Raw genomic sequence first — 23532 nt, 5'->3', positions numbered from 1 at the left:
CATCCTACTCTCTTCCTTCCCATCCGTCCCCCGTGGCTCTTTCCCGGCTGCTGGCATAGCATCAAAGGCAGGCAGACGGGCACTGCCCAGAGAGACATGCCAGGAGGATGGCATTCAGCTTCTGTTTTGCCCTGTTGGGGGAATAGGAGGAGAATTCCCCATCACCTTTGAGTGGTGCTTTTTTCAGGCAGAAAAGGAAAGTTAGAGATATTTTGTAGATGCATGTTCTCTGTCCTAGGGCCCCAAAGAGAAATAAGAGCAAATGAAAGCATAAGAAAGAAGGAAGAGTTCTCTCTCTTTCTGTGTAGGCTTATATCTCGCTGAATCTGCATAATATCGGTCAACTGTTTCTATTTCTTCCAGTTACATATCATTCCTATATTTCATACTAATCGTATCTGATCATTTGGGACTAATTTTCATTTACTTGGCACTAGCCAACTTGATGTAGACTCCCAACTGATTTTCCCCGACGCAAGTAGAATGCTAGCAGTTTGGGTGATGGGGGTGCAAGAGCTCTGAGACTCCGGGGACCGCATTGTTTTCCTCCCTCTGCCGTCTCTTTTCCACCTACACAGGCAGGCTCTCTTCTGCCTCCTCGCACTGGAAAGGGACTACAAAAATTATTTGTCCCTTGTAAAAGGACATTTACAAAGGGGGCTTCCTTATGATTTTAAAAACCTATTTCCAACTATGATTAGTAAGAAATTATTTGTTACACAATATTAAACAAATAAAGTAAGAAAATTAAAAAAAAATTTTTGATGGGCATTTAACTTCATGAGCCCTCAGAAAAAGAAAATCCACTGGATGAAATGAACCAAATGTTAATAGTGGTTGCCTCTAGGTTGTAAGATTATAAAAAAAAATTTTTTCTTATCTTCGAAAATGTTACAGAGGTCTAACATTGCTTTGAAATGCAGTTAAAAATTGAAAACAAACAAACAAAACACCTAAGCACTAATTTGCTGATAATTCCTTGGAAAGTTTAAGAATCAAATTTTCATTCTAAGGGATGAAACATTTTTATTATTTAAAAGATTATCTTCAGGCTTATTCAGTGTCTTATTAATAGAAAACGTTAAATGATGTTCTTACCTTAAAACAGTAAGTGTGAAGTAGATATTTAATGAATAGTATATATCATAAAATGATATATATAAATACGTATGTGCAGGAATTAGAAGTCCAATGAAAGTAAACACCATAAGAAAAGAAATAAATGCTAGACAATTCCAGAATCTGCATTTTCAGAAAGAAATTAAATATAGTTAATTACAGTTAATTAACATATTTATTGCAAGGCTCATCTACGAGTGAGGTATTGTGTTGGGCATTATCAAGAAAGTAAAGATCGATAAAGTATTTACCAACACTCACTGGGCTTATAATTTAAAGGTGCACTAAGGCAAGTAAATAAACAATTCTAAAGCAATTTTAACCAGTTTACATTTTTTCATGTAAATTAGCATCTATCTTTTGGGATTGACTTTGAAAGACTTGTTTAGTCACCCCACTTTGACGGAACTCCTTCAGACATCACGATTCACACAGCTAAAAATACTGACTGTGAAGTCCTTGTGTCAATAGGAAGAACTAAACTATTGATCCCGAAAGGGAACACTGAACTGCTGGTCTGATTTACATGGGGAGAGAATGAAGCCTTTGCCTAAAATCCAGGCAGCACTGAGATGTGAATGAATCTTTTATTCCCACAAATGCCGTTCCTAGATTCTCCTTTTGCGGTTCGTGAGCATGTGTTTATTCAAGTGCTCCAGAGCCCAGGAAAACTGTCATTGCCCAAACTGTGCCCTCATCAGTTGCATGCAAAACAGAAAGCACTCTGAAACCCAGCACGGCTGCTTGGACCGTGGGAGGCGCTCTGAAAATGACTTCTTGTTGCCTTTCTGTATATTTCATGTCTTTAGTGTCGACTATTATAACAAAATTAATTGAAAAGATTAAAAAGGTACAAGAATGCAGTTTTATGAGAGGAAGTTGGCTTGGTTTTACCCATATGTTTTCAGGCTCTGTTCCTAAAGCCCTTTAAAGATCATTTTTGTCTCTTCGCCAGGAATACTGCTTTTGCTTAAAAACAAATTTAATGCTAAAAATAAACCTTTCTCTGTTGCATTAATAAGAAATCTCTGTGTCTGAACTATATCTAAGAGGTAAAAATACCTAGGCATTATTAGAGAAAAATCTAATATAAAACCTTCTAGCTTAGGAAATATTAAGGCAAATGATTAAAAATATTTTTTCTATGACTAAATTTAGGCTTATTATTTTATGTTGAGAGCTATCATCCCTTTCTTGTACATGTGTTGGCCATACCTTAAATTCTGTTATCTTCTGGATTTAAATATTGCATCCAACATTAATTTGGAGGGAAACACACTAAGATATATTTTATGACAATGGTGTAATGTTTCTGTTTTTTAATTCTTTTTTGGACTTCCCTATCAAAAGAAAATCCAATTTTGCACCATAAACATATGCACTCCCCCAAAAATTTCTCAAAGCATTAGATCTACCTACCCATACAATTAAGGAAATCACTTGTAAACATTGAATGGGGTAATTCAGTCAAGGGAGTGGTGAATGTGAATCACTATCATACTTTTTAAAAAATTTTTATTTTTAATATATCTTTATTCATTTCAGAAAGAGGAAGGGAGAGGGAGAGGAAGAGATAGAAACATCAAGGATGAGAGAATTGTCATTGACCGGTTGCCTGCTGCATGGCCCCTGCTGCGGACTGAGCCCGCAACCTGGGCATGTGCCCTGACCGGGAATCGAACTGCGGTCTCCTGGATCCTAGATCTATGCTCAACCACTGAGCTATGCCCGGCCCGGCAATCACTGTCATACTTTAGTACTCATTTAATGATCATATAATTTAAAAATTAACCTTAATATTATGGAAAAAAGACATCAAATACTAAAAGTCTTGTTAATTAGCATAAGATGTAATCAAACCAATGAAGCCATAAATATTGAGAAGTTGTCAAGACCTTTCATTTGTGGTAGAAATTAATGAGATAAACCTGGTGAGGAGGAAACCAGGTTTTCTAAGGAATCAGTCTCCATCAAATTCATAGTGGTGTGAACCAAGCAACCACGGTCCAAACCCATCTAATAGATGTGTGCGTGTGTGTGTGTGTGTGTGTGTGTGCGCGCGTGTGTGCGTGCAATAAGTCAAGCACACCCAAAAAAGAGCTTCTAAATATTTTTTAAAAGTCCTTTTCTTTCATTTGGTGATCATGAGTTATACTAATAAAGCTAGATCTTTTATTGTAGCAAAGAATCACAACTTTGTCTGTATGTAAGTTTTATCTGGGGAGAGTTTTTAAAAATCAGAAGTGCTATGCTCTCACCCTCATAGATTTTGACTATTGATCCAGGCACCGGTGTTATTTTTATTGCCCGATGTTGCACAGCCACTAGCCTAGATGAATGATAAGAACTTGTGGACTGGACATTTTAGGCATGCCAATCTGCTTGGAATAAAAGATTATACAGGATGGAAAAAAGTAGTTCCTACTTGGAGAATTTCATTCTAACAAGGTGATGTATGAATAGAAGCATGAAAGAAATGAGGCAGCTACTTCTGCCCACATATAGGGAAATATGCCAATATGTAGAGGAAGGGCATTTCAAGAGCAGACACACAAGGACGCAAGCCCAAATAGGAACATGTTTGGTATGTTTGAGAAACAGGAAAGTGGTCAGTGTGGTTAGAACAGAGTGGGTGAGTGTGGGAGTGGTAGAAAAGAATCACAGAGATAATGGGGGGACATATCATAGGACTCTGTTTGCCATTAAAACAACTTTGACTTGTAGTCAAATGAGATGAGAACTTAGATGATTTTAAACAAAAGAAATGATCTGAGAAAGGAGGAAGTGAGGTGGGTAAGGATCAGTTAAAGATCATAGGATCAGAGCATTATAGTATCACCATGTTTGCAAAATTGTCAGACTTGAGGTCCTGAAGGGTGAAAGCTGAAAAAATGGGAGATGGGGCACTTCTGCTCCTCAAGAGTAGTGTGGACCTGTTACAGATCGTTGGAGTATGTAGTAAGATTTATCATTATCTTAGGTTTCAACTATTTGGGAGAGTAGAAGCTAGTACATATCATATTTTAGATACTAAGATTCTCAAAATTGAGATTATGAAGTGGTTATTTGTATGACCATATAAGTGGGGAGCTGAAGCAGGGTAGTGGACAGGCTCACAGAAGGAGAGGAGGTGCAGGAACTGAAAGGTGAGGGAGCAGAAGCACCAGCTGTGTGGATATTGACCGACAGCACCAAGAACGGTGATAGAGTAATGTTGGCGAGAAGTCACAGTGAGGGGAGAGGGGTGAAAATCTTCTCAGGGCTCTAGGGCTAACTACAACCGAGAAGGTGGCAGATGGTACAATCTGATGTCATAAGCTTCAAAATTAGGTTGTACTGAGGGAGGAGAAACAATGAGATAGAAACAACTCAGGTACAGAGCCTACTTCAACTCTAGGCTCAATAGCACCAAAGAAGCAGGTGAGAAAGATACCATGACTTCTAGGGAATGTAAGGGAACTAATGTCTTCAGGGGAGATCCAACTTTCTTTCGGTTAGAGCAAGAAGGTGAAGGGAGCCCTCAGAATCACTTCCCATAGATATAACTGAATATTAGTGTAACATTTTAAATTATCCTTACAGTTGTGGCCCAGTTAATTCTGCCTAGTTGCTAGTACAACTAGCTTTCATTGTAATTGACATGAAATTTTAGTGAAGTGCTCCAAAATCCTATAGGATCCTATACTTTTAAGCTCCTGACTTCTGAATTTATTCTATCTTCTATAACATTCCTTCAAACTCCAAAAATCATTGATTATTTTCAGGACTTCTGTTATAACACCTTGCTGGCTGGTCACCAGTAAACGCATGTTTCCGTGTCTAAACGTTGCTGAGATAACCAGTCAAGAGATAACTCGTGTCTGCACCTACATTAATTTAAGTAACTTTAAACACCTTGCTGACCAAAGTAGCTGGCTGCCTGGGCGAGTTCTGGCTTGAAATAGCCGGTCATTAACACATAGGTTGCCATTGTGTTGTGTGGGTCAAGTTCCCACCCTCTGTGTTGGAGCCTCACAGAAAGCGCCCTTATTTTAGGCTGACAGATTCCATACATCCCTGTCAGGTGCCTTTGAGCACATTGGTACATTTCTACTAAAGGTCAGTCTTGCTTTTAGGTTGGCCATACTTTCTTCTTTTATAACAAGACTTACATTTAGTTTGGCCATAATTTCTTTTAAAACACTGCTAATCCTCTTCGAATGCCCTAGCTTGACCTTTTAATTTGCTTTGTGTGGCATCTCTCTCTCTCTTTTTTTCTTTCACTATTTCATTGTTATTTTATTAACTTAAAGACATGCACCAAAGCACAGGTTTAGCACAATGTTTGCCTTATTCCATACAGTCATCTTCATTCCTATTTTACAGAGCTGGCAGTTCATCAGTAAATCAAAGGAGTGATTTCCATCTTCTAAGGGCTGTTACTCGGTGGCTTATTCTGTTGGTGGAACTTGTGTCTCAACAGCCTGTGAAGTTCGAGTGCGTGAACCCAGTGCCTGGAGTTGCTGATGTTCCTCATTCCCAGTTCCCAAGGCGGCTTCCCTGCTTAGTCACTTCTCGTTGCTGCCTCCAAACTCGCCTCTTGTTTTGTTTTTATCTTCATTGTTAAAAATATTACAGATGTCCCCTTTTTTCCCCTCCATTGATCCCCTCCATCCTGCATCTGCCCCACCCCCAGGCCTTTCCCACACTATTGTCTGTGCCCATGGGTCATGCATTTATGCATATAAGTTCTTTGATTAATCTCTCCCCACCTTCCCTCTGAGATCCCTCAGTCTGTTCCATGCTTTCATGTCTCTGGATCTATTTTGTTCATCAGTTTATTTTGTTCATTATATTCCACATATGTGTGAGATCATGTGATACTTGTCTTTCTCTGCCTGGCTTATTTCACTTAGGATAATACTCTCCAGGTCCCTCCATGCTGTCCCAAAGGGTAAGAGATCCTTCTTTTTTACAGCTGCATAGTATTCCATGGTGTAAATGTGCCACAGCTTTTTTATCCACTCATCTACTGATGGGCACTTGGGCTGTTTCCAGATCTTAGCTATAGTAAATTGTGCTGCTATGAACATAGAGGTACATAAGTTCTTTCTGATTAGTGTTTCAGGATTCTTAGGATATATTCCTAGGAGTGGGATCACTGGATCTAGTGGCAGTTCCATATTTAACTTTTTGAGGAACCTCCATACTGCTTTCCACAGTGGCTGCACCAGTCTGCATTCCCACCAGCAGTGTAGCAGGGTCCCCTTTTCTCCACAGCCTTGGTGCGGCATCTCTTTATGGTCTTTAAGATATTGGTCTTCCACTCTAGTATGAGTGCTATGCTGAGCCCTATTGGAGCTTGAGGCAAAAGGAACTATCAGTAATACTGACTTTATCTTTATTTAAAATTTTAATCTTTTCACCATGGATTATTTTGCATTAGTTTGCCTGAAAATATTGCGCTAAAACATTATTTATCTTGATTATTGAGTTTTTTGGCACCCTCTAAAATTGCCTGAAGTGAGTGTCTCGTGCCTCACTTGCCTTACTTTAACCCTGGCCTGTCTAGTGGATTAGACTGGACATTACTGAGCATATGGGGAGGGAATTTGGGGGGGAATGGGGGCCAGCATGAACTCAACATGAGCTTGCAAAGTTTGCCTAAAGTTAGGGGAGTAGTAGGCGCAGGCAAAAGAGTTTTTAGGAAGTGCTTTTAGTTGGGTAGTTCCGATCAGCATCTCACTTTGATCATGTACATGTGGTTGCTATTACAATAGTAGGGCTTCTACTGTATGGAACAGAGTGAAAATATGCTAGTCACTCACTCGACAAGAAGTACTTCAACTCCTGGCTTAAAACTTGTAGAATTTAAAAGAAGTCCCATAAAGGCCAGCGTAAGGAATCCAGAGATTTCAAGTAGCTCACCTATTTTTAAAAAGAAATAAATATAAAGTATTAATTTTACCAGGGATGAAAATGCAGTGGTACCTCGGTTTTCGAATGTCTTTGTTGACGAACATTTCGGTTTCCGAAGGCGGTAAACCCAGAAGGAAATGCTTTGGTTTTCCAACCCGCCTTGGAAGTCGACCATTCCCCGCAGCTTTCACTGAGGGCAAGTTTTATATTCTTTATTTTAGTTCTGGCTAGAAATGGTACCTAAGCCAGAAACTAACACCTTAGTTAGTTTTGAATCCTGAAAGAAGAGGAAGGTGTGGACATAAGGTGTTAAGGCACTCTGGTCTTGGACTAGTCATTGTAACTTATTTGGTAATGGTAAAATTTGGGAACTATTTATGATGGCTACTATGAAGATACTAAAAATATAAGCATTAAGCCAGGACAGAGTGAAAGTCCTTTTACATTAGATTTATATTCACCCTGTATCTTGTTTTCATAAATTTTTGTCCTAGAAGTCTTCTTTCTAAAATGTTTATTGAGAGATATTTTGATTCAATGTTTATTATTTCCTTGGGTATAGCCCTTATTATTGAGGTTATGCTTGTTTACTAAATGATGTTAGAGGAAATTATATTTGCTGGAATATATTTTTGCAGGAATTTAGGTGTACACAATTTAAGTAGTACATGACAAAGTACTTGTATTGACTGGTCATTTTCTCACTGTCCATTAATTCATTAACTCGATCCTGTAACATCAGTAGATTGTAATTGGCTTTAATTCACTAATTCTGAAACCTCAAAATCCTACATTCTGCCTTTCTTTCCTCAGATATGAAAATAACAAATCCTGTTATGTTAGTACTTCTAAAAGAGGAGTTTTTTCTGTCTCATTTTATTCAGATTTTATACTTCTTAGTAAACTTTTAGTAAACAGTTTTCTGTTTAGGCCCAAACTCTGGATAAGTTTATTCCTTGATATTTTATAAGTTTTGCCAATGTAAACAGAATCAAATTTTCATTATATTTCCTAACTAGTTACTGCTGACTTATAAGGACACTACTGATTTTTTTATATTAACTTTATATCAAGCTATTAAAAAGTATTACTAGCTTAGTTTATTAATTCCCTTGAGATTTCTATGTAATCAAAAATGTTGCTACTAATATAATCGTTTCTCTTTCAAAAGATGTATAAACTTCCTTCTTTTTTTCTTATTGTACTACCTAGAGCTTCCAGAACAACTTTTAATCTTGGGCATGAGAATAGGCAACATTGTCTTATTCTTAAATGTAATGGAAATACATAGTTTAAGTTGTTAACTAGGTATTATCACATATGCCAACTTCAAATCATTTGTAGAGCTATCTGAAGAGCCAGGCTGAACGTGATTCTGAGGCTATATCAGGAAATAGTGATATGGCTAATTACCAATACCCGCCACACTTCCATGAGAAGAAAGTGGTGGTAAGTGGATTAACAATAATTTGTTTTATAATATGTAGCCTTATTTGATCCATAATTTCTATTTTTATTTTCTTTTTGATCTTAGAGTTACCAAGAAAAGTATATTTAATGTTAGGCAGTTAGAATGATATTTTTTAAGACCCTCCTTTTGTGGTTAGTATTTAATTGCATTGTGGTTTTAGAATTTTATTGAAATGTTCTTGTAGTTTAGTTTTATTTCTGCAAATGGTCTACAGGTATATGTAAAGGATATGCATTATGTTTTGGAAAGGAAAACTCTTTACATATCTTACAAACCACATATTTAAGTTTTTATTTAAATCTTTTTATAGCATACTAATTTCTTTCTTAATTGGTTATGAAATTACAGTAGCTGGGAAAGTCATACTAGAATATCTCAATGTAATTATGAGCTTTGTCAAATTCTCCTGTTTAGTAATGGTATTTCCTTTATATATTTTGTCATACTGTTTTCTGTCGTGTAGATACTAATATTTTTATCTCTTTTGATAGAATGTTTTAACAAAAAGATTCCTTCTAGATCAGTTAAGTTGTTTTAAACTAACTTTTGCCTGGTATGTTGATTGTGGATTTTTATCTTTGATATCTTTATTTTTAATTTTTCTATATGATTTAATTTTAGGGATAGGCCCCTCACTTACAAATAAAATAGATGAGGTACACAACTGAAACACTGAGACTTATATGATTGACATCATCACCAAAAACAGTAGACATCCACAACTGAATCAGTTTTGCACATAGAATTCCTAACAAGAAACTTGTTAGATAGTATGACAATATTGGCTCCATGATGCTATATGCTGCAAGAAAGGGGAGAAAAAAAATAGTGAATAAAACTTACTTAATTTTAACTGATACTATGAGTCAACTTTCCTTTTTGTCATTATCTTTAAAAACCGCTCATTCATACCCTTTAAGGTAGATGTAGGGTATTTTAATATTCCTAAATTGAAAATTTCTTCTCATATTCTGAAAGCCACACTTAAGTTTATAAAAGTCAGTCAGTTTAGTTAAGAGCTTCTTTCAGTCCCCATTAAGGAATATATACATTTATTCAGTACCAAACAGTATAATAAATTTTGGAGATATGGTAATGGACAAGAGGTAGAAAATCTCTAAACCCATGTACTATATTCTAGATCTAACATAAGACACAGAGGCAGTACAGAGTGAGTCTCCTGTATTGCCCTGACCTGCAGACCAACTGGTTCCTTACTGCTCCACAGTTCATGTTTTCCAGATTTTCCCCTGATAAATAATGCTGCAGTGGATACTTCTGTACATAATTTTTTTGTACTTCTCTGATCACTTTCCTTAGGCCCTAGAACTGGAATTATGCACTAAAGGACAGTTACATCTTTGATATTGTTATATTTTGCCAAATTGCTTTGCTTTCTATAGTCATTACGATGCCCCTTCCTGAAAAATAGGAAGCCTAAGTCTCCAATATATTCCTTTGCTGGAATCAGGCATGCCAGTGGGTGAGAAAGTCCTCCCCACCTTTACAGGTTGCATTTGAATCACAGAGGAGCAGAATTTGAATCACAGATGAGAGTGGGTCCTGGGGTCAGAAAAGCCAGCTCCCACAGGAGGAGAGCAAGAACAAAACCACAACAAAGAATGGCCAGCAGAAAACAGCAACAGCGAACACAACAAAAACAAGGCTAAATTTGCCGGTAAGTCCTAGAACTGTGCTGAGCTGGCAAAATGAGGGAGAAAGAATTTTTTATGAATCCTTGTGTATAAATGTCCACTGGGCAGGGGGACGCTATGAAGAGTACCAATGAGATTTAGATTCCTTCTTACCTAACATCATTCCCATGGCTGAAAGGGAGCCCTGGTTTCTACATGTGCCAAAGATTTAACATCTGTAGGGACAGTGTGAACATGGGAGGAGAGTTTCATGAATGGCCCTCTACGTCACATCTGATCCAGCATGGATTTAGCCATGTTGATAATTTTGGGAATCCAGTAACTGAAAGAAAGGAGGCCGACTCTGGTTTCACAAGGATGCAGGGAACTGGACTTAAAAGAGCCAGTGTGAAAATTGCTTTCACTTTTAAGAAAGGAAAATAGCTTTTAATCAGTAAAATGCTTGCTGAATAGATTTATTAGGCAGGAAAATCCTCAGAGCAAATTTATTATTTCTTACAGTGTTCATAAACTTTTCATACTCAAGTTGGAACAGGTAAGAACTCTGAGAGCAATAACTTTTCCTAATATTTTCCTCTTATGAAACATGTGCTAACTTTAAAGGCAAAGCAACTGTTCAAATAAGTTATAAAAATAATTATGAAAATTATGTCACAATTGCGTCAATAGATAACAATGAAATATAAATGAAATATCGGTTAAGCTTACTAAGTTTCTTCCTTAATGGAAATTTTTCTTTCAAAACTGTTAAACATTCAGAAAGCCCTAAAGGCTAAGAAAATAAGTTCACTATTCACTACAGCAGAGCTTTAGTGAATTGTAATCGTTTCTATTATATTTTAGTAGGGTGATTGCTTACAATTTTTTACTTCTCTGAAATGTAAACAAATGCATAATTGGGTTTCATTTATTATTAGCAAAAGTATGAGGCAAGCTGTATGAAAGCAAGGATTACTAGGGTCCTGGTTGAATCACCGGGGCCTAGAATAAGAACTATAACATTGTACATATCAAGAAATAATTGTTGGATTAATGAATGAATGAATGAACTTCTACATCAGTACCTTTCTTTTATTTTTATTTTTTTCCCCCTTCTCTTTCCAGTGACTATAATATCGAGAAAGTTCTCTTGATTAGACTGTAGATGTCATCTCTGACATGGTTCCCTGAAATTCTGTGGGCAATATTCACTATCTTAAATGAGGCCCGGTAGAATACTGGACCAGGTTTGTAGGCTGGGCAAGGATCCTTCTGACTATTATGCAAGACTGTACTTCTTTGCATTTTTCAGTTTCCCCCAAGGATGGTCCTTGAGTTTTTAAGATGCTTCTGAATATAGATAACGTATCTCTTTGTTGATCCCTGGAGTCATTTTCAGGAAGACTTTATCAGCAGGAAGTTTTAGGGTGAAAGTCCCTGATTATTACTACATCGTGTCACATTCCTTTTTACTCAAATTTTGGAAGAGGTTTATGTGTGTGGTGGTTTGGCTTTCTCATACACCGCAGATCACATGCATGAAGCATTTTAAGAGAATGTACTTTCCTGTGGGGTTCTAGGTTCGCCACAGATGTTCCAAGATGCCATAGCCTGGGTAAACTAATTGGATACAGAGCAAAACTAAAGGTGAGTGCTTCTTGTGCCCAAGTAGGATAATTGTCCACCATGTGGACCAGCTCCCTTGAAGAAGAAATAAGAGATTGATGGTCCCCTGAGTGGTTGGAAAGGTAATTTGGGTTATGTTTGGTTGTTGGGGAGGGGGGTAGTAGAAGGATCCCACTTCAACATGATTGATTGTTTGGCATCATGCAGACCCCTTGGTATACCAGAACCTGGTCTGGAAGCACCTCCTAAACACTCCTTTTTCAGGGGCTAGGCAGGTAGAATGCGATAATGCTGCAAAGGCCTTGAACACGGAAGACATCCAGTGAGTGGAACAGCTGCACATCAGCAATTTGCTCCAGAAGACTAGTCATTGTTCTTCCAAAATCAGTGCAAATGACAGCACAGTAAATAAGGTAAATAACTTCTTAGTGGTATTATGAAAATATCTGACTTTATTGACAACCTTAAAGGGTCCTGTGGACTACCTCCCCCCAACCCAGACACTACACTCTAAGAACCACTATTCTAGGAGAAAGGTGTGGGGTTTTGGTCAGAGAGAAGCACATAAGATACTTTTGGATATACCAGGAACACTGCATTTCTTGTCCTGAGTGATAATTACACATACATCATTTATTTTATACATACACACACACACACACACACACACACACATTATTAAAGAAAAAATACTTATGGTTCGGGGCTCTCCGAATGTGGTAAAGGAGCTCACGGGCACCTTGCAACTTCTCTGCTTACAAGCACTGCTTTCAGGCCCTGTAGATGACCATGTAGCTCACACTGCCTCCCTGAGCTCACAGCCTTCTCTGTTGCCCGCAGGGCCACAGTCCCAGGAGAAAGGGAAGGGAAGCTGCCTCTTCTCATCACTGGTGAATGCACTCACTACCTGGCTTATCTTCGGAGTTCATCTTCAACACATCAACATCTCATTCTTACTGTCAGGTACAGTGGTTTAGCCTCGGCCTGTGCAGGAATGCTGCTTTTATAAGCATCCTCATGAAAGTCCCAACTCACAGCACAACAAAATTACAACTACCGTTCAATAAGGGATGTGTTTTGTAAACACATGTAGTGCTTTTTAAAAGGTAAATCACTATACTGATACTCACAATTATGCTTGTACAAGTATAACTTGTGATGAGGTATTACAAAATTGATTTCAGTTTTCAGAAAATAGAAGTTTCTCTTAAGAAATTAAGGAAAAAAAATAGGTCCTTACCTAAGGAATGGTTCATACTATTCAGGTCTGTGTTAAATTTCAAAATACTAGCATACACATTAAAAGACATTATAGCAGTCATCAGACTTTCTCCATTAATTAAATTGATGAGGCCTCTAGAAAGACCTATGGAAGGAAAAATATTTTGGGTGAAAAAGATAAAAATTTTATTAGCGAGTAGGAGAATATTCTTAGCTATGGATGTACATCACATAATTTTCCTACATACTTAAATAAACTTTAGTCATGTTTGGAAGCTCTCTTCAAGAAAATTTATTTATATATTAACTGTAGTTATATCTAGACCATCATAATTAGGTACCAAATTAACTGTGCTTGATTATGGTTTATGCAATTGCAATAATAAGCTATAGCTCTCATTCCTTGTTTCAAAGCAGATGAAAACATAAATTCATTATTTTTTAATTCAGTGATTTGGCCTATATAAATACTTACATTGTGGATATACGGCAAGATCAAAACCAATGATAGGATAAAGTAAATTCATAAACCAAGACTTTATAACACTGCACCTAAGTGAAAGATTAAGGCAATTGTCCAGATACTCTCACTATAATAGAAATTGTCTGCTTTTCCCATACATCCGTTTTAATGGGTTTAGAAATCTAGCTCCATGAATGAAGAGCGCCCTGATATTATCTGCTTTGATTCTAATTTTTCTTCATTTATGATATCCTAAGTTTAGATAGCAATCAATTACCATTTTTCTGTGCTATTAAATATGCCTCTAGTGGCAAAAGTATAACTTGGAGCAACTTTGATGATTTTCCACATTCCCACAGGAAAGAAACATTATTGCAGGGTAAAAGCCCTTCCTGTGAACCAACCGTTCTATAGCTGTGATCAAAACCTCACACAGTAAGAACGCTCCCTGGAGAGAAGAAAAGCAGGGTGGCCTGTTCTTGTGGAAGCTCGACTGCCTGGACGGTTCTCTCCTCGCCTATCCCTGAACCTATGCCCTTCGCTGTGAGACTTTGCAGTGTCTCTCACCAAGAGGCCCAGTCTGTTTTGTTATTGAAACTGTGTGCAAGCAGAGGCTTGGGGAAAATTTCTGCTCTCTCTCTCTTGGACTCCTGTCACTATCGTGGCAGCATTTCCTGGCTACCCTACTGGAGGAATGTGAGAAATGCTTGGAAGAAACATGGATCCTCCTAGTCAAGGACATCCTAGATCACTCAGTGTCCAGGTGACCTTCCAGCTGACTGTAAATTTATTAATGAGCCTCGCCAAGATCATCAGAGCCTAACCCATATCATCAGAACTGCCAAACTTAGGAGAAATAACACATAATTGTTTCAAGCCACTGTTTTGGAGCTGTTACTCAGAAAAACCTGGTATTCTTGTATAATTATTTTGTTTTAGAAAATAGAACTATAACAAAATGTGAATATTTGGAAATAAATAATAGAATAAGGAGCATAAGAGAAGTCAACAGACCAGAAAAATCTCAAGACAATGTGAATGTACTCATGTACTCTACTCATAGGCCTGCGCAGATTTTCTTATTTCTTTTCTTTTTCTTTTTTCTTTTTAGAATAAAATTTTAAAATGTTAGAATCTTGCTTTGAAAATGCAAACAAAAATATTTCCAAGAGAAAAATACTTTATTTATTTTTTAAATGATACAAAGTGAGGAGAAAAACAAAGTTCCAAAAGTAATGGCAAGAGGGCTAACATTTACAAGAATAACCTTGCAAATTAACCCAAATAAATTATTTAAATTCAACAATGGTAGGGCAGGGCACCAGCAGAATGCTAACTAGATTATCAGATTATAAAGTTAAAGGAAATATGGAATGTTCTTGTTAGCATAGAACTCCCCCAAATCTTTTAAGTTGAGAAGAGGCTGGTACTGACAGGGTCCCATAGGGTAAGGTGAGGTGATAGATGCTAGTACTTCCTTCTAAAGTCCACCTCACAATCTTAGTCTCCTTGCTTTGAAGACTTGGCTTTCCTTTATTCATATAGATACACTTGATGTGTCTCCCTTACTCTATTTCTACCTGCCTCAGACAGTTCTTTCTCCTTAAACTGGCCATAAAATAAAGTGTGTGTGTGCGTGTGTGTGTGTGTGTCTGTAGACACACATGCAGGTGTGTGCCATATAAAAATTCTATTTTTAAACACATGTTATAGTTCTTGTTATTAAAAAGTGACTGGGGGAAAACAAATTAAGTTATTGTTTTTCTTGAATGAGGCTCTCAGATTTTTAACAGGTTATGTTGATTTAGTATTTTACTTTGAAATTATACACACACACACACACACATATACACACACACACACACACACACACACACACACACATATATATATATATATATATATATATATATATATATATAAATGTATATATCTCCAGAATAGTATACACACTGACATACTGTATGATTGGTGATTTTATCATTTTGTACTTTTTAGGCTTTTGGTTCAAATGGTGACATTGACTCCAAAGACAATTTTTTATTTTTATTTTTGGCAAATGGCCTTATCTTAATGACAGTTTTTTCAAAGGAAAAGAGGTATTGGGCAATAGAAATGTCACCACAATGTATATGCAATATTGGAAAGCACCCAGAACTGTTCTGTTGGTTCAAGGTAGAAGCATGGATAAAGTAGTCAAGAATTCCAAATAACCCCCTGCTCTATTCTATAATTGAATATAAGACTTTGAAAAATATATACTAAGTAAGCCCATCGCTGGAATTTTGCTTTGTTTTAAACATCACCACCCAAATTTCTATGCTCAATCCCAATGCCCCAGTAACACACTTCACATCTTGAAGAGCTACAATGAACAAAAGATCTTAAAAATAGACAAGTTAAATACAGAATATGATAGTTTAAACATGGGAAAGGAGAAAAATATACCTACCAAGGTCTCTTATAGCAGCTGCAGTCAGCATGGGATCTGAACTCATAAGGATAGTTGAAAATAATAGCCATGGGCCGGTTCTCAAATTTAATTTATTCACAGATACCAGATATGAAAGAATTAAGGCATAATTGATAAAATATCCAGGAACTGTAATTAAAATTATCTGCAAAGAAATTTTACAGATAGAAAAGTTAGATTGACTTTATATTTCATTTTTAAAAAGCAGACAAGCAGGATTATTGAAGATATACAATCACACTCAACCCATCAAAGGAAATTTTAAGTTATTTTATTTAACAACTATGTGCTTGCAACTCTGGAAATAAAAGGCATATATTGCAATGAGATGCCTAGGACCTAAGAAGTACCATATCATAATTAAAAAATAAACGTTCAGTTTTCTTGATAAGGCTATTAAATATACATATGTATGTATGAGGTATATACATACATACCATATAGACATACACATTTGACTATGTGTAAAAACTGAGACATAGTCTATAACATAGGAAAAAAAGAGCACAAGTTTAAATAGAAGTGTCAAAAAAGAAAAAGAAAGAAAATATGATAACAGAAAAATGTAGGGAAATGGCACAGAACTACAGAAAAGATGGAAAGAAAAATTCTGTTATTTAAGGTCTGAAAACCTCCCTACCTTCTGTGTTCCCACCATCGCCTTCTACTTTCTCTTATTTTACCTGTGGTGGTTTTATTTTATTACCAATTTTATTGCTTTATTTTATTAGCAATTTTATTACCAAATGGACTTGGGAAAATGTAGTGATTGTGCCTGAATTCATGTGTAAGAATTCAGAACTGCACCCCCATGTTCACTGAGGTATTTTTTACAATACCCAAGACATGGAAACAACCTTAAAATGTCCACCAACTGATGAATGAATAGAGAAAATGTGATATATATGCAATGAAATATTATTCAGCCTTAAAAAAAGGAGCCCAGCAGGCATGGCATCAACTCATAATCCAAGAGATACTGGTTCAATTCCCAGGGCAAAAGCCAGGTTGCTGGCTCGATCCCTAGTGTGGGGCTTTCGGGAGGCAGCCAATCAACGACTCTCTCATCACTGATGTTTCTATCTCTCTCTCTCTCTCCCTTTCCCTTCCTCTCTCTGAAATAAATAAAAATATATTTAAAAAAAAAAAGAAAAAGGAAATCTTGCCATTTGTGACAATATGGATAGAACTTTAGGGCATTATGCTAAGTGAAATAAGTCAGACAAATAAAAAATACCGTATGAACTCACTTATATGTGGAATCCAAAAGAGAAAAAAACTGAACACATAGATACAGAGAACAGGTGAATGATTGTCAGAGGCTGAGGGCGGGGGATGGGTGAAATGGATGAAGGGGTCAATAGGTACAAAATCCCAGGTATGAAATAAATAAAACATAGGAATGTGCTATGCAGCATGGTGGCTATAATTAATACTGCCATGTTGTATATTTGAATGTTAATTAGACTTATTTTGATGGTCATTTTGAATATATTCAAATATAAAATCATTATGTTGTATACCTGAAACTAATATAATGTTGCATATCAATTATCTCAATTAAAAATATAAAATAAAAGAGTAATTGTAATGATTTTATAATAAGGTTGTGAAATGCTCTTACTGCCTTCTGTTTGTTTAACTCTTTCACTTGTAGAGAGAGACTCGCTCAGAATGAACTGGGGAATGAGTACTGGACTCTCATGCAGGAGGCCTTGGTGCAGGTGCAAGCGCCGAGTGATTTTGGTTAAGTCACTTGATCATACATCTCTAACCCGATTTTAGAAGTGGCAGAACCATGGTAGAGTGTTTACGGGGCACTGCTGAGAGGGGTCTTCTGTGGATAAAGCCTGATGATAGCATCAGAATAGTGAAAGAAATCAGGGCCCTGTAGATCAGTTACTTCTAGGGTGAGTCAGTTCTAATTTTTAAGGTTTTAGTGGTCAGGATTGCTGTATTACTGACTCTTGTTCCAAGGAACAAATTAAAATAAGGCTCTGAGACGAGAGGATTGCAGGTCAGAAGGCCCAAATCCTTCCACCACATAGCTGTTGTTGATACATCAATAAATCACATGGCATGTAGTTTGCAAAAATGGCTGCAGTGATTCTGCTTCCTGAAGCCACACCATTGGGTAGCCGTCTCCCACTCTGACTCTGGGTCAGTCCTGTGATTCATTTTGGCTAAAAAGAATGAGAGCAAACATGATGCGAGGAGAAACTTAAAAAGCGCTGGCAAATTCCAGCTTTCCCTCTCCTGCTGATGTTTGAGACTCTGCACCCACCATGCGAAGAAGCCTAAGATAACCTCCTAGGTGATGAGATATATGTGTGGCAGTGACACTTATTGCCTACAGCCAACACTAATAGCACCAACCAACAGACACACGAGTGGGCCCTCCAGCCATCCAGCTCATCTGCTGACTCGGCAGACCTCCAGAGTTAAACAGACTCAACAGACTCAGGAAGCAGGTTGGCAGAGATCACCAGAACCGGGCCAAACTACTTTTATATATCTCTTCTTTTCTTTTTTAAAAAATGTATCTTTATTGATTTCAGAGAGAGGAAGAGAGAGGGAGAGAGAGAGATAGAAACATCAACGATGAGAGTGAGTCATTGACCGGCTGCCCCCTGCACACCCTCAACTGGGGGGTCGAGCCCGCAACCCGGGCATGTGCCCTGACCCAGAATCGAACCACAATCTCCTGGATCCTAGGTCGATGCTCAACCACTGAGCCACACCTGGCAGGGCCATCTCTTCAATTTCATTTTTTGGTCATTTGTCTGACCTCCATTTTTTTAGACTCATTTTTCTGTTTCAAGTATACATTGTTTTAATAGTTTTGCTTCTAAGTAGTTTAGGTAATGGCCTTATGTTTACAAAATTGTTTTAATCACTTTGAAAGAAATGCACCCCTGCTTAAGATCTGGAGCAATTTTCCTCAAGGGCTTTCCTTGATGAGGTCCAAATCTGACACAATTAGAAAAAAATGGTAACAGTTTGTAAGTTAGAGTTATGGCTGTTTCTTGTCCTTTTCTTCTGCATGTGGGGTGGGAAGTCCTAGAAGGTGAGCTTTTAAAATATAACTTTTATTAGCAACTTTTTTTTACTAGGCTTAATGGATTTCATAACAGCTCTCTCATAGCATGTCAGAGTTAAAATTATAACCAGCGTTAAGTTCTACCACTCAGATGTTCAGAATTACTTTTCTCCTCCATAATTTTTTTACCTGAGTCTTCAGGATACTAAACATTTGTCACTAAAATATGAAGTTGATTTTACTTCTCCCTCACCTCGTATTTTTCCCGTCTTCTTCGTTTTCTAATCTGAAGCAAAAAATTTAAAAACCTGAACATAGATAAAATGTAGTGGCTTATGAGCGAATGATATTATTGAAAAAGAATACTTTTTACCTGCCAAAATAACTTCTGGAACATGTAAACATCCAGGTCAAATGCAACATTAAAGATAATTATTGGTGTAAATAAATCAAAAAACAAATGTGGGCTCATCCATTGTACGGCATCTGTATATTGTAGAACCTAATAATATAAAAAATATGTCATTTCCTCACTTATCTATCCTTCTATTAGCATAGACTACATGACAAATACTCCAATCTCCAGCAAAAGGGGAAAACATACATCATAATATAATTATAGTAAGTGCCAACGTCTTAACTGTCAGATTTTTATAACTTTCTATCAGATTATTACCAATTATAGTGGAAAGTTAATGCGCATATCTATGTCCATTTCATTTTTTTAAAGAAAATAAATAGGAAGTACATTTGCATGGGCACTAGAGACTATCTGGCAGACTTTCAGACATACAAGAGGAAGAAAGATATTTCAGGTAGATGGATTATCATGCACACAATCCACAAAGGAGTAAACAATCACATCCAATTCTAGAAACTACAAATAACCAGCCATGGCTTAAATAGCAGTTGTGTGTGGAAGAATAACAGTGTGTGGGCGATTAATGCAGCTCAGGAAATAACTAATGGTGTTTATCACAAACTATTGAATTGGTATTTATAAATTTTATTATGGGCATCCATTAATGTCCACTCAGCACGGAAACCCTGAGAACCTGCTGAGCTGGATGAGATCTACACATTTGGGAGCTGATGCTCTTGGCCTCTTGTGCTTCTGTGTCCTGAGTGGAGGCGCTGACTGCCTTTCTTCCAGACTTTCTTTTCCAGAATATTTGAGTGAATAACAAGTTTGGAAGGTAGGACAAGTGTTTCTCTCCAGAGCAAGGGGCAGATTTGGTAAAGATAATATCTCCCTCTGGGCAAGAGGGCGGATGAGCTGTGTATCCCACGCTGTTCGAGTTCTCTACGCTCAGGTTTCCTCTCCCGTAACCCACCCCGCTGCGCGGGCAGGTCTCCCGTGGCCCCCTCGCCTTCTCTCTGCGGGGACTGCGCGCCAGGCTGCCCCGAGGGAGAGCCGCCGCAGGGACTACCTGTGCGGTGCGGGAGGTGCGGGGACTGCGGGGTCTGGTGCCGAAAGGGAACCGCGCGGGGCGGCGGCAGCTGTTAGGGCCCTTATGCGCCCTGTCCACGTGGCGGGGACCTCCGCGCATTCCCAGCGGGACCGCCAGACCAGCGGGGGGGGGGGGGGGGGGGGAGGGGAGGGGGAGGGGGGAGGGGGGAGGGGGGAGGGGAGGGGAGGGGGGAGGGGAGGGGAGGGGGGGAGGGGGGAGGGGGGAGGGGGGAGGGGAGGGGAGGGGGGGAGGGGGGAGGGGGGAGGGGGGAGGGGAGGGGGGGGAGACTGCGGGATAGAGCGTGTTCCCAAGGCCAGGCCCAGCGGTGCCCACCTGCCCCCTGCGGAGAGCCTGCGGCTGGGCCCTAGCACCCCAGAAGGGCTGGGGGTGCTGACCCCGGGGAGCAGGAGGGCGAGGCACACTAGGGAGACAGCGCCTGTGCTGGGGCCAAGCCCAGGGTTCCTCAGGGGCCCTCCTACGAAAGACAGCCCGGGGAGGCCCCAGGGAAGGAGGGAGGAAAACCAAGGGGATGAGACCCCAGGTCAGCACCACCTCAGCCTGGCTGCCACTGCGACTTCAACCACCGATGCGGACGCCCACAAAACCCTAAACCCCAAGACGCCAAAGCGTCCGGCGCGCCCCCGAGGCTGAGCAGGCCGGCCGAGCGGCTGCGGGCTTCCCACCGGGCGCTCGCGGCTCAGGCATCCAGCTGCGGAAACGAATGCGAATTCCAGCGAGAAACGAACAAAAGCTTGGAGCTGAAGACCTAGCGCTTGCCTTTTGCCCACTGACCAGATAACTAGAACTATCTGCATTATCCCTGCAGCACTGGGTTTTTATTATTTTTATCTAAAGATGTCTCTTTTTGGTAATGACAAATGTGGTGGTGTTTTGTTTGATTGTTTGTTTGTTTTAAAGCCTGGTTTGTCTCAATCCACCTTGAAAGGTTTTTAAATTGTTTCACATCTGGTCAAGTTGAGATTTTTAGGAACCTCATTTTTAACTTGTAATAAAGGCTTACAACTTAATTTTTTCAAAAAAGTCAACAAAAACTTCAAGCACCTGTTAATAAAGGTCTTAAATAATTGTACTTAAAGTTGCTTTTGTATCAAAATCATATGGTTATAAAATCTGTTCATGACAAATAAAGTAGCGATCTGCTTTTGTTCTTACATGAACGTATGTTTTCCATAGTTTTTTTTTTTTTTTACATCACTGGTCAAGTTTGTTTGGGAAAGTCAATCATTTTCACACATATTCTCATTCATATTCTGACTGATTAGAGTAGGCGCTGGCAAAATATGGCCTCTAACCCAAATCCGGCTCAATGCCTGTTTTGTAAATAAAGTCTTATTGGAACACAGTCGTGCCAGCTCACTTATATTATCCACCGTGGCTGCTTTTGAACTACAGTGGCAGATTTGAGTAGTTGTGACAGAGATTATACAGCCTGCATAATCTAAAATATTTACGATATTTACTTTTACAGATGCCAATAATGCCTTTTATATCCCTTATAGAGAGCATATTTGCTTTCCTCTGACTCCAGCTGCTCCCAGCTATTTGTTAATACTGGAGTCATCTCTACTTTATGTATTGATTGCATTGCTCCTCACTTCCAATGCCAGATACAAGGTTCAACTGATATTTCTTGACATATCCTAAGCCAGGCACCCTTAGAGATCAGCCTCCACTCTAAGGGAGATCTTGCTGAAACAGTCCCAGCTGGGGCAGTGGATTGGTCTGGTGTCAGAATTCTCCTGCTGCTCGGGTCCTGCGCCAACAGCTCTCAGCCTCTCCGGGCGTGGCTTTCTTGTCCACCGATTCTTGTCTGAGCTTCACCCTTTTGCACCCGCTTCTTTTTCCTGCGTATCTGATGTTACCCACATCCTGAGCATCGACCACGTGGCAGGACAGTGACGAGACACGCGTTTTAACAAATCTCCTTAAGCCATCTTTGTATTTGTATGACTCTTGGCTACAGCACAAAATGCTCATATTTACTATACACACCTTGTCAGATGTAAAACTGAGTATTTCAAAACAGCATCCGATTAAAAACAGTATCACAGGGAGAGGAATTAGAAAGTCCTTCAAGTGCAGGTTCAAAAATGCTGCAAAAAAAAAAGCCTTTGTTGAAAAGCAGTAAAATATTATCTTCTAAGAGCTTTAATTTGATATGATTTCTTAATACTGAGGACGACGAAATACTGTTCAACTACCTGCTTCCTACGTTCCTGTGTTTGAAACCCTCCTTGACACCTAAGCACATGGAATCAGTGCAACTGTTAATCACTAGATCCCTGCTTGACCTGCTCTATGAAGTATCTCATTTCTTATAGTCGTTAGTAAGCATCGTTAGCTATCCTTGGTTCCTGGGGAACTACTAAAATATTTGGAGCAGTTTTTTTTTCACACGTGATAAGTTAGGTGGTCTCTTTAGCAGTCCTGCAATAGGAGGCTAACGAATAACTAAGCTTGAATGAAATCTCGTGGCTGATTCCCAAACAACGAGGAACTAGCTATAATAATTAGCCCAACGAGAAGAGCTAGCTACCTATTACTGGTTAGCTATTACACGGTAGAAAACATGAATATTTAACTTGACTATTCTTTATCACCAAAGTGCAATAAGCAATATTACAGCACTTTCTTCAGTTTAATGTTTTCTGCTGCTTCTTAATACAATTCCTAGTCAGGTCAAAATGATGCCCTTGTCATAATCTGGTTACTATTTAACAAGAAAGGAATAAAGGAAAGACCAAATTATGTAAGCATGCCATTTATACAGCTTTTCCAAAAGAGCTGCATTTAACACTCTCCAGGTTTGCTCCCTGCTGATTGATGGGTGAAGGGACTGGACCAAGGCGTTTTAGACGCATGCCCAGTAAGGTCTGAGTGCCCTGGAAAGGCGCCTTCCTGTCAATCACGCCTGGGGGCCAGTCAGTCGCCAGGGTGGGCGTGGCCACCGCAAGTGTGCGCACCCTGAATATTTAAACGTCTCAACAAAGAAGCAGGCTCTCTTCTCTGTCTCACGCACGGGGCCTCAGTGACTCCTGCTGCAAGGGGCTGTGCTCCCCGGGGCCCACGTGGCTCACAGCCACGTGGGGCTCCACACTGTGGACTCTGCTGAGCT

At 38.9% G+C, this 23532-nt stretch overlaps 1 protein-coding gene across 1 annotated transcript in view; it reads right to left on the bottom strand.

Moving 5' to 3' along the window:
• The window catches only part of SLC9C1 (solute carrier family 9 member C1), a gene marked incomplete at its 3' end in the record, with an annotated part of 66215 nt that extends 43713 nt beyond the window's left edge, over window positions 1-22502 (bottom strand). Inside the window, exons 1-7 of the mRNA XM_081137988.1 lie at window positions 22410-22502; window positions 19319-19447; window positions 15885-16050; window positions 12989-13114; window positions 9129-9290; window positions 6927-7026; window positions 1099-1242 (exon numbers count right to left, since the gene is read on the bottom strand). Coding sequence (XP_080994114.1) covers window positions 1099-1242; window positions 6927-7026; window positions 9129-9290; window positions 12989-13114; window positions 15885-16050; window positions 19319-19417 — 797 coding nt within the window. The 5' untranslated portion in view covers window positions 19418-19447; window positions 22410-22502. The remainder of the gene's footprint in view (window positions 1-1098; window positions 1243-6926; window positions 7027-9128; window positions 9291-12988; window positions 13115-15884; window positions 16051-19318; window positions 19448-22409) is intronic.
• Between the last annotated feature and the right edge of the window lie 1030 nt (window positions 22503-23532).

The sequence above is a fragment of the Miniopterus schreibersii genome (assembly GCF_964146895.1).
Source record: "Miniopterus schreibersii genome assembly, chromosome: 5".
Taxonomy (NCBI): Eukaryota; Metazoa; Chordata; class Mammalia; order Chiroptera; family Miniopteridae; genus Miniopterus; species Miniopterus schreibersii.
This window is presented reverse-complemented; position numbering and strand designations above follow the sequence as displayed.